The sequence below is a fragment of the Macrobrachium nipponense genome, chromosome 43 (assembly GCF_015104395.2).
Source record: "Macrobrachium nipponense isolate FS-2020 chromosome 43, ASM1510439v2, whole genome shotgun sequence".
NCBI classification, from domain to species: domain Eukaryota; kingdom Metazoa; phylum Arthropoda; class Malacostraca; order Decapoda; family Palaemonidae; genus Macrobrachium; species Macrobrachium nipponense.
Window position 1 is genome coordinate 11,254,120 of NC_061104.1, and position 15,622 is coordinate 11,269,741.

At 37.6% G+C, this 15,622-nt stretch overlaps 1 protein-coding gene across 1 annotated transcript in view; it reads right to left on the reverse strand.

Moving 5' to 3' along the window:
- Positions 1 to 1,476: 1,476 nt before the first annotated feature.
- LOC135213522 (aldehyde dehydrogenase family 16 member A1-like) overlaps positions 1,477 to 15,622 on the reverse strand; it is a 61,418-nt gene continuing 47,272 nt past the window's right edge. The window contains exons 5-7 of the mRNA XM_064247438.1: positions 5,816 to 6,251; positions 4,063 to 4,169; positions 1,477 to 2,388 (exon numbers count right to left, since the gene is read on the reverse strand). Coding sequence (XP_064103508.1) covers positions 2,196 to 2,388; positions 4,063 to 4,169; positions 5,816 to 6,251 — 736 coding nt within the window. The 3' untranslated portion in view covers positions 1,477 to 2,195. The remainder of the gene's footprint in view (positions 2,389 to 4,062; positions 4,170 to 5,815; positions 6,252 to 15,622) is intronic.

Sequence of the window (15,622 nt, forward strand, 5' to 3'; positions counted from 1 at the left end):
AGAAGAAACCACTAGTAGTCTGCAATGTTAACCTATACGTATATTTATTACCAATAACTGTAGTTGCATTATTAGGTTTTACAAGTTTAGTGTCCCAGCACTGAATCACTGAAAACACTAGTTTCTAGTAGTCTGGTCCATGAAATACTCAAACACTACAATCTTGGGGACCAAAATTCTTTGTGGATTTTCCATCAAAAGCAGGGATGGCACCTATGGTCCTGAGTGCCTACAAAATTGAAGAGGCAACTGTATATTACAGTTACATTTTACATGATGAAGTACATATTGCTCTACTATCATAGTTATTAGGAAGGTTTTACCTAAAGACATAACTAAAATGTAGCCATTTATCCCATAGGGATTGTTTACTTTGCAAAGAATATAATGCGAGGGTATTAAAAGCAAAAACCAATTCAACTACAAAGATATGAACTGACAGGAGGGGGTTAACAGCTAATGATCATGCAAAGTGCACCATAAACAGTACTAAAATTTATATGAAATACTTCAGCCACATTTGCATTTCTTTCAGCCTTTTACTTTTCACTAGCTCTAGTTATTTTTCATATATTTGTCCGAGTTGTCACTGCTAAAAACAAATAATTCATGTGTACTGTCTAGATCTATAGAAGAGTAGACAGAGGACTGAACAGTATTCTATGTGATTCTTTATGAAAGAAAGCATCACATATTTCTTCAGTTCATCATACAGTTCAAAAATTTCCAAACACCTTATGATCCTATCCATCTGCCCCAAGTTTTTAACTTTCCAAATAATAGTTTCTTTAGCACCTTAAAAATCCATATGGATTCAGTCTTTCATCATTAATCACTGACATTTTTATACTCCATGTTTCCCATATGGGTTAAGCATTAATTTAATTCTCACCACTTACCTTCAGCTTGTTCATTTCCTACTCAAATTCCTCTCTGATCTTAATCTTCACCTATTACCATTCCCGTGATTTTCTGGATTTTAATACTATACTAGTCTTTGTAATGGTAGTATTATATCTATTATTTTTAAGAAACTGATCCTCACATGTTCAAACCATTTCACGCGGTTATCTCCAAGTTTATTTTCAGGCCTTTGCAAACCACATCCTTATGCAGCTTCCTTACTTTTAATATTAAATCTTTGTATCTGTTACCTACATCATTTAATAAACCCTTACCACGATGAAATGTTACTGAAGCAATGCACACTAATCCACACAAAATAAACCATTAAAGGCCAACCTTAAACTGAGAATCAAAGATCAAGAAACTTACCATCAATGGATAAAAATTACATTAACTCCTTTACCATAGTCTACTCAAAATAATCAAGACAATACAAAAAATACTACAGTACTTCATGCTTCATCACTACCTTCGTTTAATTCAAATGAAAAAGTTACAAAATACATTAGTATAATACTTCACTTCTACCTTTTCCCAGAGTAAGGTCAAAGGAAAAATAAAACACTACAGTACAGAAGTTCATAAACCAATTAATTTACTTACTTTCTCAGTTTTATGTCCTGCTCACAAAACTCTCTAATTTTTCCATGTGTACAAAACTTTCAAGCTTACAAAGTACTACAGTAGGGTTGAATATTCATGAATTTTATAAGAATACGCTGCAAACCATATGCACACCTAAAACATAACATGCAAAACTATGTCACAATATTTTTTTACTTTTCATCCCAGAAGCTAAGAAACTAAATGAAATAGGTATGAAATTTTTCCATTTGTAATAGTTAAAACTGGAATTTTGGCTTTTGACAGTTTTATGCAAACTGATACCATTCCTGTGGATAAATTTTGGGAGGGAATAATAGGTAGCTCATTTATAGAGGTTTGAATGACTATTTTTTTTATGATAATCCTTGAAGCCATCATATTTTTCAAATTTTTTGTTATCAAATTTTGTTTTAAGTTGAAAAGCAAGACATTTTTTATGTAAAGATGGACAATGAATTCTTTAGTATACCTTCTGATTGTAAATACATATCTTTTAACAAGGTTCTGAGATCTTCAAAATCTCCCACCCAAAAGTTATGGCTTCCATGTAACCATCCCAATACTAAATGTTTAAATACTGAAGTATTTAATTAAATATTTCAGATAGGACAAACATTACATATTCAAAAACTATGATAAATCACCTTACCATGACTTATAAAGAAATTGGTTTATTCAATCTTTCAATTCGCAAATATATCACCCATTGTCAGCCATATATTCTTTGCCTGAGTACAATGGTACAGAAATTCTTCTCCTTGTCCTTGCTGGGTATCCAACCAATCACGATCCAATCCATAATTCACCCAGGTTCGTTTTACATTTACAGCTGATGTGTGTTCAACAAACTTTGATCCTTCAAGACTTCCAAAATACCTGTAAAATAATAGAATCACAAAAGCAATTATAGTAAATATGACAGTTTTGATTCAAAAGAAATCTGTAACCTACTTTCTAGAAAAATTTGGCTAATTGTACAATTAGCCGATTACTACTCTTCAACTACCCTTTGAATCTTAGAAGAAAAAAATGTCAGGGAAATCCCACATAAAAAAAGCTGCATAAGTTCCAAGGCATTTTTGCCTGCAAAAAAGCAAAACCACTAATGCCTATCACCCACATTTATTCTACTATGTCATACACTTAAATGGTTCATCTACATAACTATGTTAATGAACAATGCACAGTATATATTAGTATTGGTGTTTCTTTTTTAATTCTGGAAAACTGCTACCCCATGATTATAAAATTATTTCAATTGTTACAGGTAATTTGTACCACCTTTTGGTCTAAATTTTTTCAGCAGTCTTCATATTTTCAACTTATAAAATATATTTCTTTACTATGTATATACTTTTGTGTATACCGTGCAGCAGATACATTCATGTACTTGAAGAGCAGGAAAACAGTTTACTTAGTACAGATATGAATGTACCTGCCTGTGTCATGATCTACAAAACCTACCAGGATAATCTGTAATCTTAATTATATTCCAGAGTGAGAATCTCACTTCCTTTTTCTTAAAAATGAACCTCAGTGTCAATTATTATGATGAAATAAATGAAGCCAAGTGTCAATTATTACAATGAATAGGACAATATTACAAAGATAAAAATACTGATAAAGCCATTACAGAAACTGAGACTAAAGACATGAGCAGAGTTTCTCTTGGAAACTGACATGTATCAAAATTCTACTGTACTGTTCAAAATTTTTAAATATGAAACAGAGTAGGTACCTGTAAATATATTCATAGTGGCCTTAATGGGTAAAAAAATCTGTAATCTAAAGATCTGAGTTTCAATACGTCTCGGTTCTGGTAATTAACCTTCCTTATAACTCTCAGAACCTCTACAAGTGTGGCTACATTCACTTCTAAGACCCCAGTCGGGATATCATGATCCATTTCCTGCAGTCATAGCTCTGTCATATGCAATGTCATATGCCTGGCACTCTCCATTTGTCTACCTCTGCATGTGGGAGTAGACTGGAAGAACAACCATTTATAATCTTGCAGTAGACCTCATAACATATACTTTCTCTCACATGGGTTTTGGGTCTCCCATAACCACTTGTATTGTCTCCACCCTTGTTTTTATATACTGAACACATCAAGCTTTTAACGATCTGACTACTAAATTTCTTGTAGTGAAGCTTAGAGGTTAGTTAGTAAACCTACTCAAAACAAACTTCATGGGATCCAAAGAAAGTAGAAAATTACATTTATCCACAGAATGGCTTGTTGCTTTTAACTTTCTTTTTTCTTAAATTCAACATTCACTTATTGCTTTGCCTAAATTCAGTTACTGGATTACCATTAACAGTTTTGCTATTTTCACATGTTTTTACCATTTTAACCTATTTTGTTTCATGGTGAAGATTCACCTTGTCATCCTCCTGTCATTTCTCTACAAAGTGTGCTTTGAACATACCTGTTTGGCTTGTAAAATTAGATTGCTTTAAAGGAGAAAATTGTCCTACAGCTTTAAAAGGTTACAAAGTTTAAAAAAAAAATTGTTACAAATACAGTACTGTAAAAATCTCACATACCACACTGATTGGATGTCTTGATGTTCTGCCAGATATTTTGTGATGTGATCTCGGCAGCCAGTAAGAATATTCACAACCCCTCCAGGAAGATCTGAAGTTTCAAGAATCTAGAAAATATCCCAGAAAAAAAAATCAATAAAAACAGACTGGAAATTTTATGCATTTTCATACTATGATACCAAATTCAAATTGAATCTTAGTTGTGAGAGAGAGAGAGAGAGAGGAGAGAGAGAGATAGAGAGAGAGAGAGAGAGAGAGAGAGAATAGAGGAGAGGGAGTAGAGAGAGAGAGAGAGAGAGAGAGAGAGAGAGAGAGAGATTTTGCACACTAGCTTCCTTTATATATAAAGTATGAGCTTAACCATACCAAAGTTGCACTTTTTACACTTACACTGTGTTAGCCGAGATGATGTATTTTGAAATACGTAAGGGCAAAATTTTAGCAAGTATTAAACTGGGTGGCTAGATAGGAAAACATTCAAGGGAAACCCTGAAAAAATTAGTAATGCAGCTGGGACCTATTTGGGGCTGACAGGGTATGAAGTGAAAATCTGTAACTTTTGGGATACAGAATTGTTACAATATTCATAACAGGAAAAAAAAAAAAGACAAATTTCAGCCAAAAATTCCACTTTGACACTTTAAAAAAAAAATACAATTTTCAACTGAAAAATCTGCTCCCCATAGAGTACTGACACTAGAATTAAATTAATCATGTACAAAGCCTTTTAATAAACTTCAAAGCAATATGATGCTCTCGTTATATCGACTGAAAAAATATTCTATGACAGTCTCTTAATAAATATTGCTTACACAACATTCATTGGGCTCTGAATTTTAATCTTTATCACCAAAATAAACTTCCAAATTAACATAAAATTATTTACAATTGCTTATTGTTTTGTACTAATATAGAAAAGTTTTGTATATTTATGAAAATTTTTTTATACTACAGATGCTGTAAGCAGTCGAGGACTACCTTGCCTATGTATTATACCTAATGAGTGATAAAAATTAACTCTGAAAAGGATGGTACAAGGAATGTGCATACAACACACACTTCTTGTACACTTTCATTGTTCATAATTTACTTCACTTTTTCTACCTATGTACATATGTAAACTTTTTTTTTTTTATAATTTCTGTAACCAAAAATTGCAAGCTAAGATATATAAAACTGTGATGTGATCAATGTGCATACTTAAAAAGTTGCTTTATGCTATTACATGGTTCCAACTCTAGTTTTTGTTAATTATAACGAGTTCTTGTGTTTGAATAGTTACATTTAATCTACGTTACTCTATGACTGGTTTATTGAAAGCTTGTGTGGTGGTTATTGATAATGATAGCCCAATTATAACAGCGTCAAAATGAATGCCTCGATTAAATTTTGCTAATCAAGTTCAATATTTATGTGGTTTTCAAAGATTTTTTAACTCTTTCTAAAACTGTTTATTCTTGCTATTTGGATTTCATAGATTTTACTCACTAAGCTACGCAATGGGGCAAGCTAAAAAAGGCTACAGATCTGAACTCACTAGTTTTGATCTTCAATTTACAACCTCAGTTTGAAACTAGTTATATCCCAGAAGATTACTGTAACCAATACTTTTTAATTTCACTGTATCCTTATTTTAAGAATTTCTTCTGACTCAATTAAGAAACAAAAAAACCATCAATTTTCGCTAATTATCGTACGCCTATGTTCCTCAAAAGGTACTAAAGTATTAAATAAACATATATAACACACTGACCTGGTATAATGCTAATGCAATTGTAGGATTTTTTTCACTCGGCACTGCCACAATAGCATTGCCACGTGCAATGGCTGGAGCCACAAGGGAAACAAATCCAAGCAGGGGGAAGGTATCAGGACATGCTATGCCAATTATTCCCAAAGGTTCATGAAGCCTCAAAACAGTGCCATATAGTTGGGTTTCCTGAACAGCACCACCATATTTATCACAGAAAGCAGCCCAATGGAATAATCTTGCAATTGCGGCATCAAATTCTATTTCAGCTTTCTCTTTAGAATGGCCAATTAATGTCAGATGATCAATAAATTCCTGTCGTCTTTGCTCTAGGTTCTCTGCCCAGTAAAACAGTATCTGAGAACGATTAAAACCACTTCGCTTATCCCAACCTGGTTGAGCTTTCCCGGCAACTTCTACTGCATTACGTACATCCTTTCTGTAAAGGAGAGACAATCCAATGTTAAGATTAAATACTGTTACAATATAGATACAGGAAATTAACCCTTTAACGCCGATTGGACTTATTAAACGTAGACGAAAATTGTCTGTCGGGTGCCGATTGGACGTATGGTACGTCGACGAAAAGTTTATTTTAAATTCGCGGAAAAATAGTTATAGGCCTACTAGGCGAAAACTTTTTAATCATGCGCCTTGGGGGATGTTGGGAGCTCATGGATCAAGGCATTATTTTGTTAACAATTGTTACCAGGCGCGCAAGCGTGAATTTCTTTCTTCTCGCACTAAAAAGCATCAGTGACACATCTCAGAAATTATTCTGAGCTCATGGATAAAGGCATTATTTTGTTAACAATTGTTACCAGGCGCGCAAGCGTGAATTTCTTTCTTCTCGCACTAAAAAGCATCAGTGACACATCTCAGAAATTATTCTGTCACTTTGACAAAATTTTTGCACCATTTTATATTAGCCGTTACATGGAGTATTATATATGAAAATGTGCGCAATTTCATGTAGAATACAGCAAAAAACAACTCATGGTTGTAGCCTTTATCAGTTTTGAAATATTTTCATATAAAAATGATAAGTGCCAAAATTTCAAGCTTCGGTCAACTTTGACTCTACCGAAATGGTAAAAAAAACCCAATTGTAAGCTAAAACTTTTATAGTATTCTAGTAATATTCAATCATTTACCTTCATTTTGCAACAAATTGGAAGTCTCTAGCACAATACTTTGATTTATGGGGAATTTATGAAAAAACTTTTTCCTTACGTCCGCGTGGTAACTCTTCCGAAAAAATTTAAATTTTTTCGTCCGATTGTCATAATGTTTGCACCATTTTAAATCAGCCGTTACATAAAGTTTTATATATGGAAATGTGCACAATTTTATGTAGAATACAAAAAAAAATAACCCATGGTTGAAGCTTTTATCAGTTTTGAAATATTTTCATATAAATAACGATAAGTACCAAAATATTAACCTTCGGTCAACTTTGCTCAACCAAAATGGTCAAAAAACGCAATTGTCAGCTAAAACTCTTACATTCTAGTAATATTCAATCATTTACCTTTATTTTGCAACAAATTGGGAGTCTCTAGCACAACATTTTTTCGATTTATGGTGAATTTATGAAAAAAAAAAAAAATTTTCCTTACGTCTGCGTGGTAACTATTCCGAAAAAATCATAAATTTTTTTGGTCGATTGTCGTAATGTTTGCACCATTTTAAATTAGCCGTTACATAAAGTTTTATATATGAAAATATGCGCAATTTCATGTAGAATACAACAATAAACAACCCATGGTTGTAGCTTTTATAAGTTTTGAAATATTTTCATATAAATAATGATATAGAAAAAATTTGTCCTTTGGTCAACTTTAACTCGACCGAAATGATAGAAAAATAACAATTTGTCGAAAATTGTATTTTTCCTAACTAAACAAACCTGAGGTCCTTTAACAATAGGAATGTAACTTACGGCAGCTGGAACCGGTCGTAAGCTTCGTACAAGGGAGTTCGGTAGTTAACTGCTTGTCCGACAGTCAGCGCACGGCGCAACTGGGAGGTGAAGATTCACTTTGCTTTAGGCCCAGGAAAAAACACAAGAGTGAGGGGTGGCATGAGGTGGGACTATGTGTAAAGGACCTCAGGTTTGTATAGTTAGGAAAAATACAATTTTTGACAAATTGTTATTTGTTCCGATACGAATACAAACCATCGGTCCTTTAACAATAGGAAGATTCACTTCTTGGTGGGAGGAATCTGAGTCAATGAACAGACTGGTGTTCGTCCACCTTGGTTCCCTCCCTGGTCGTAAGAGCAGAGGGAGGGATCCTAGCCTCTGTCCAATGATCGGGGTATGTACCGCAGGATCAATGGTCAGACCTCTGGACCCAAGTAATAAGAGGGAGGCAAGCGTACCTCTTAAAAATAACAATTTGTCGAAAAATGTTATTGTCATGATACAATAAAGTTTTATACATACTTACCTGGCAGATATATACTTAGCTATAGACTCTGTCGTCCCCGACAGAAATTCGAATTTCGCGGCACACGCTACAGGTGATCTACCGCCCTGCCGCTGGGTGGCAGGAATAGGAACCATTCCCGTTTTCTAATTCAGATTTTCTCTTCCACCTGTCTCCTGAGGGGAGGCTGGGTTTTGGCCCATTTAATCGTAATATATCTGCCCTCCAGGTAAGTATGTATAAAACTTTATTGTATCATGACAACATTTTTATACATTCAACTTCCCTGTCAGATATATACTTAGCTGATTGGCACCTTTGGCGGAGGGTAAGAGACGGCTATTTACTGAATAGACAGGTAAACAACATACGTTGTAGGTAATAAAAATAAAAAACCTTGGTTCCTACCTGTGTTAGCGAAAGACTTCATGGCTACTGCCTAGGAGCCTGCATGGCTTCAAGAGCCTCAGCGAGGTAGTGACCTCCTGCTAAGAGTTCTTGTTGGTCTGTTCAATGGGGTCTTATCCACTTACTTGACAGAACCTTAGGATCTTTGTCAACGGGGTCCTATCCACTTAAATGACAAAACACCTTGCCTAATGGCATTATCAAGGAGCACGATACTGATCCCGATCACCTGATCCTAACACTGGGGTTAGTACTAAGATTGAAAGGAGCCATCCCCAACATCCTTTCAAACAACCCTAAAACTCAACACCAAATTTGTTACAAAAACATCAGTAAAGAACAAAAACAAATAATATTATTTAAGGATCAGTATCAGCTCCCTTTCCCAACACAGTATCCGCTGATACGTAAGGCCCAAGAGAAAAACATTTTTCGTATGTTACTTTTACATCCTTTAAGTAATGGGACACAAAGACTGAGTTGCATCTCCAATACGTCACCGCTAAAATGTCCTTCATAGACATATTCTTGCTAAAAAATAGGGAAGTTGCAACTGCACAAACTTCATGAGCTTTAACCCTAACCAGCTTTAAGGAGTTCTCTTGGCACTTCATGTGAGCTTCTGTTATTACATTCCTGACAAAGAACGCCAGTGCGTTCTTTGACATAGGTCTCTTGGGGTTTCTTACTGCACACCAGAGACTCTGGTGACATCCCTGAAGTTGAGTCTTCTTTTTAAGATAAAACTTCAGCGCTCTGACTAGGCAGAGAGACCTTTCCAACTCTCTACCTACGAGAGGAAAGAGTCCCTTGACTTCGAAACTTCTAGGCCAAGGTTTAGAAGGGTTCTCGTTCTTCGCCAGGAAAAGATGTTGAAAAGAAAGCACTGGAGAATCTTCTTTAAATCCCACCCGAGAATCCAAAGCATGCAATTCACTGACCCTCTTGGCAGTTGCGAGGGCCAATAGGAATATGCACTTTCTCGTAAGATCTCTAAACGAGCTTTTATCTGGGGGTTCGAACCTGTCTGAAGTCAAGAACTTGAGGACTACATCCAGGTTCCAACTCGGAGGGAGAGAAGATCTCAATTTGGTAGTCTCGAAAGACCTAATGAGATCATGAAGATCCTTATTCTCTTCTATATTCAGGCCTCTGTTCCTGAATACAGCTGACAGCATGCTCCTATATCCTTTTATAGTGGAAACAGCCAGCTTAGATTCTTCCCTTAAGAGGAGAAGAAAGTCGGCGATGTCGGTCACAGAGGTACTGGATGAGGACAGCTTCTTCGACCTACACCATCTACGGAAGACTTCCTACTTCGATTGATAGACCTGCAGGGTAGAGGACCTGTGGGCTCTAGCGATTGCGCTCGCAGCTTTCCTAGAAAAGCCTCTCGTTCTGACCAGTCTTTCGATAGTCGAAAGGCAGTCAGGGAGAGAGCGGGGAGGTTTTTGTGGAACCTCTCGAAGTGGGGTTGTTTGAGCAGATCTGTCCTTTCGGGAAGAAATCTGGGGAAGTCCACCGTCCATTCCAGTACCTCTGTGAACCAGTTTCAGGCAGGCCAAAAGGGAGCAATGAGAGTTAGTTTTGTTCCCTTCAATGCCACAAACTTCCTTAGCACTTCCCCCAGCAACTTGAATGGGGGAGAGGCGTAAGCATCTATGCCTGACCAATCCATGAGGAGAGCATCGACCGCTATGGCTCTGGGATCTTCTTCCAATGAGCAGAAGTTGTCCATCCTCCTGGAGAGGAACGTGGCAAACAGGTCTATCTGCGGTTTCCCCCAGAGGGACCAGAGTTCTTGGCAGACTTCTGAGTGGAGTGTCCACTCTGTTGGAAGGGCCTGGTTCTTCCTGCTCAACCTGTCTGCTCTCACATTTCATACTCCTTGTACAAATCTTGATCGGAGTATTATGCCCCGTTCCTCCGTCTCGTAAAGTGAGAAAGTGAGAAAGAGTGAGTGCCCCCGTTTTCGGATGTAAGCCAGAGCCGTGGTATTGTCCGAGTTGACTTGAACTACCACTCCTCTGACTTCCGATTCGAAGTACTTCAGGGCTAGATGGATAGCCAGAAGTTCCTTCGCATTGATATGCAATGCTACCTGTTCCTTTGTCCAGGTGCCCGACACTTCTTTTGGACCCAATGTTGCTCCCCATCCTGTTTCCGAGGCGTCGGAAAACAACACTAGGAGAGGGTTCCGAATCGAGAGGGACGCTCCTTCGTTTCTTCTCAAGAGGGTTAACCACCACTTCAGGTGAGACTTTATCTCCTGTTGAATGGGAAACGAATCTGACAGTTCTCCTGTCTTCTGATTCCACATTCTCCTCAGGTAGAACTGCAGAGGTCTGAGGTTCAATCTCCCTAGGGAAACTAACTGCTCCAACGAGGAAAGGGTACCCAAAAGGCTGAGTCATTCCCTCACTGAGCTTCGTTCTTTCCCTAAGAAGTTCGAGACTTTTTCCAAGCCTCGAGCAATTCTCTCTTGCGATGGAATAACTCGAAAACCCCGAGAATCCATCTGAATCCCCAGATAGACCATGTTCTGTCTGGGGATCATTTGTAATTTCTCGAGGTTTACGAGCAGTCCGAGTGATTGTATAAGTTCCAGTGTAGTCTCCAGATCCTTCAAGCCATGATTTTCTGATTTTGCTCTTATGAGCCAATCGTCTGGATAGAGTGATATGCTTATCCCTTTTAGATGTAGCCATCTTGCCACGTTCCTCATTAGGCTCATGAAAACTTGAGGAGCTGTGGATAGGCCGAAGCACAAGGCCCTGAACTGAAAAATTTTGCCTTGCATCATGAAGCCAAGATATTTCTTCGATGAAGGATGCAGGGGGACATGAAAGTAGGCGTCCTGTAGATCCAGGAAGACCATCCAATCTCCGGGACGCAGAGCCGCAAGAACCGATTTGGACGTTTCCATAGAGAATTTTGTCTTCTCTACGAATCGGTTCAATGCGCTCACATCCAGTACAGTAGGGCCTCGTTAATCACGGGGGATAGGGCCCAGAACCCCCCGTGATAAGTAAATACCCGTGTTATCCTGGTACCCCCCCTGAAAATTGCTTTAAACCGCCTATTTTAATAATTAACCCACCCAAGACCACTATTTCAATATTTATAACTGCCTACTTTAGTTCAAGCACCAAATATTTCTTCAACTATCACCTTAAACTAAATTCAAGACAGTTTCAAAGTTATTCTTTCCTATCTTCAATTTCCCCTGTATCAGATCAGCAAACAAAATTATAATTACCTAACAATTCCTTTCTATTTTCATGATTTGGCTGCTGCACCAAACTTAAAGTACATAGTATATCTATTTCGTGAATGAACATATTTATGATAAAAAAACATGATTTACTGTAATGATTACAGCACCCAACTATAATATTAATGTATAAACAGCAAAATACAGCAATAAAAATCTAGTTTTGTCTTTTGTTTACGTTTAGAATCAGCTGATGGACGTATATTACCGAAAGAATTATTTTGGAAAACAATTTAGTTGCTAAAAGAAACTAATTTATTAATGGAATTATTATTATTATTATTAACTTTGTACATAATAGTTTATGATATTATGATACAGTAATTCATATTTGTTCATTGAGAGAGAGAGAGAGAAGAGAGAGAAGAGAGAAGAGGAGTAGCGAGAGAGAGCGAGAGAGAGAGAGAGAGACGAGGAGAGAGAGAGAGAGAGAGAGAGAGCAGCTTGTGACGAGAGTAACTTGAATAGCTTGAGATAGCAGCTTAGGACGAGAATAGCTTGAGAGAGCAGCTTGGGACTAGAGTATTGTTGAATATCTTAGCTCGAGAATAACAATGAAATTTGTAATTTAAATATTTTATGATGATAAGAAATGAAACATGGATAGTGAATGATATTATGATACAGTAATTCATATTTCATTGAGAGAGAGAGAGAGAGAGAGAGAGAGAGAGAGAGAGAGAGAGAGAGAGAGAGAAGCTTGTGATGAGAGTGACTTGAATACCTTGAGATAGCAGCTTAGGACGAGAATAGCTTGAGAGAGCAGCTTGAGCCTAGAGTATTGTTGACTATCTTAGCACGAGAATAACTATGAAATTTGTATTTTAGATATTTTAAGATGATAAGAAATGAAACATGGATAATGATAAGATATTCTCTTGTATACTGTTATGTGATAATCATTCAGTCAACTATAAAAGTTGTATTGAAGCACAGTTTCGTAAATCACAGAAAATAAAAGTATGGCAACACATATTTTTATTCTTTCGGGGACCATCTTCTTTTATTACGATAATAATAGATCAGTATTATAGTTTTTTTCTGTAAGTGATGAGAGAGAGAGAGAGAGAGAGAGAGAGAGAGAGAGAGAGAGAGAGAGAGAGAGAGAGAGAGATTTTGCTATTTACATTCATAGTATTTGAAAATTTGTGAATGAGTTTTATTCTAAAAATGCATTTAGTCATGAAAAGAAGAAGAAAACAGTAATCAGCGAATCTTGCTCTATGATAAAATTCGTGATTTCGTTAATTTTCCGGAATATACGTAGCATTTGGGCTTCACAAAAAAGTAAGTAAAGTGATTTATGACAGAGTTTAGAGGATACTTACGTAAAAATACATCGGTACTTTGTAGAACGGTGACGTCACGGTGGTCATATGTATTTTTTTTCGTGAGTGAATCTACATTTATGATAAACAAATACGTTACTGTACTGCTTAGAGAACCATATTGTAATATTAATGTAATCACATCAAAATGAAGTAATCATTGTTCATTGTATACTGTAAACATGTAAAGTGTATTTTTGTCTTTTGAAAAATGGATTCCCCAAGGAATTATTCCTTGAAGAGGCTTTTTATTATGAAGATATGCCAATAATATATAAGATTTGCATTTTATTACGAATATACGACAATAATATATAAGGTAAAAATGGTTTTATTACGTTTACGCTTCGTCGCCGATTGCAAACAACATACAATAATCTATTCGTTTGTATGACTGCAGTGTTCAGAGAAGTTGATTACGTTATACCAAAACAATAATGAAGTTCGAATTGAAAATTTATGTTTTCCTAAATGTTATTACTACTGTAATTAAACTACTACTATTAACATTTCTAAAAGGTTAAGAATGACAAAGGTGCTGTGAAGTGTAACTCAATGTTTACATTTCTGCTGGCCGCTCAACTACAAGTTGATGTCAATGACGTGGAATTATTCCATGAATAGGCTATATATTATGAAGATATGCCAATAATATATAAGGTGAGAATGGTTTTATTACCTTTATTGTCAGTTAATATCATAATGTGAATCTGTTCATGCATTTGTTGGTTATCGGAACTGGACGAGGCTTAGCCTACCACCGGACAAGCACGAGATGCTGTGATTCACACCAGGATATATAGACTGAGAAGTGGTCCAAGGAAAAACCCGTGATTAACTGAATCCGTGATTGCTGATCCGCGACTAAGCGAGGCCCCACTGTACTGGTCTCCACCCCCCCGATGACTTCGGAACCAGAAAAAGACGGTTGTAGAAGCCTCGGGAGTGTGGGTCCAGAACCAATTCGATGGCCTCCTTCTCTAACATCTGGTCTACAAGATGCCATAGAGTTTCTCTCATGACAGGGTCCCTGTACTTCGCAGACAGTTCCCTCGGGGTCGTCGTTAAGGGAGGTCTGTCTCGAAAGGGGATACTATATCCTTTTCTCACTATGGAGAGGACCAGTTGTCTGCCTCTCTCAGTCCATTCCTCCAAAAATTTCAGAAGTCTGGCTCCCACCGGTGCTTGAAGGACTGATACGTCATTTTGTTTTCTTGATAGGTCTGAATGAAGACCTACCTCTTTTTGCCATTCCTCTCTTCTTCAAGGTGGGTCGAGAAGAGGAACTCCCTCGAAAGGGCTGCTGAGGGGTACGTGACTCCCTCTTCAGAGCAGGAACGGATGTCCTCGCTTTCTTTGTAGATTGGACCAGTAGATCTTGTGTGGCCTTCTCAGTAAGTGAATGGGAAATGTCCCTTACTAACTGAGAAGGGAACAGTTGGTCCGAAAGAGGCGCGTAAAGCAGGGACGACCTCTGGATAGGCGAGACTGCTTTTGTGAGGAAGGAGCTAAACAAAGCTCTCTTCTTTAGTATTCCTGTTCCGAAAAGTGAGGCCACTTCCCCAGATCTGTCCTGGACTGCTTTGTCCATACAAGACAAGACACTATGAAGGACTTCAGGGCTCAGAAATTCAGTATCCTGCATTTTCTTGGCCAAAACCCCAAGGGACCAGTCTAAAAAGTTAAATACTTCCAAGACATGGAACAATCCCTTGAGGAGATGGTCCATTTCTGATGTTCCCCATGTGGTCTTAGCGGATGACAATGCCTGTCTCCTCGACGAGTCAACCAGAGTCGAGAAGTCCGCTTCGGCTGAAGAAGGGAGAGCAAGACCCATAGATTCTCCTGTCTCATACCAAATACTACCTCTCCTACCCGATAGTTTGGAAGGAGGGCAGGCAAAGATGGTTTTCCCAGACTCCTCCTTAGATTTAAGCCAGTTTCCAACAAATCGCAGAGCTTTTTTCATGGAAATGGTCGGTCTCATCTTCAAGAAGGAGGATGACTTCGAGATCTTAGTATTCGTAAATAAAGATCGAGGAGAAGGAGGTGCGGCAGGACTCAGAGAGTCTCCGAACTCTTGCAGTAGGAGGGCTGCCAAAGTCTTATAATCTGAGAGGCCCGCCCCCGTATGAGCTTCTGAGTCCGAAATATCTTCTAATTCATGTTCGGTCCTGATGGGGGAAGAGCGATCAACCGAAGAGGAGCGTCTCTTTTCGCTAGGTGAAGAGTCTCTCGCAGTATCTAAGCCACCTTTGCAAGGGCGACGGCCGCCTGTGTGACATCTTGCGTCCTTGCTAGGGCGAGGCTGATCCTGTGAAAAGACTCTATCATGATCTCCCTTCTGACAAGAGACGACGGCCGCCTG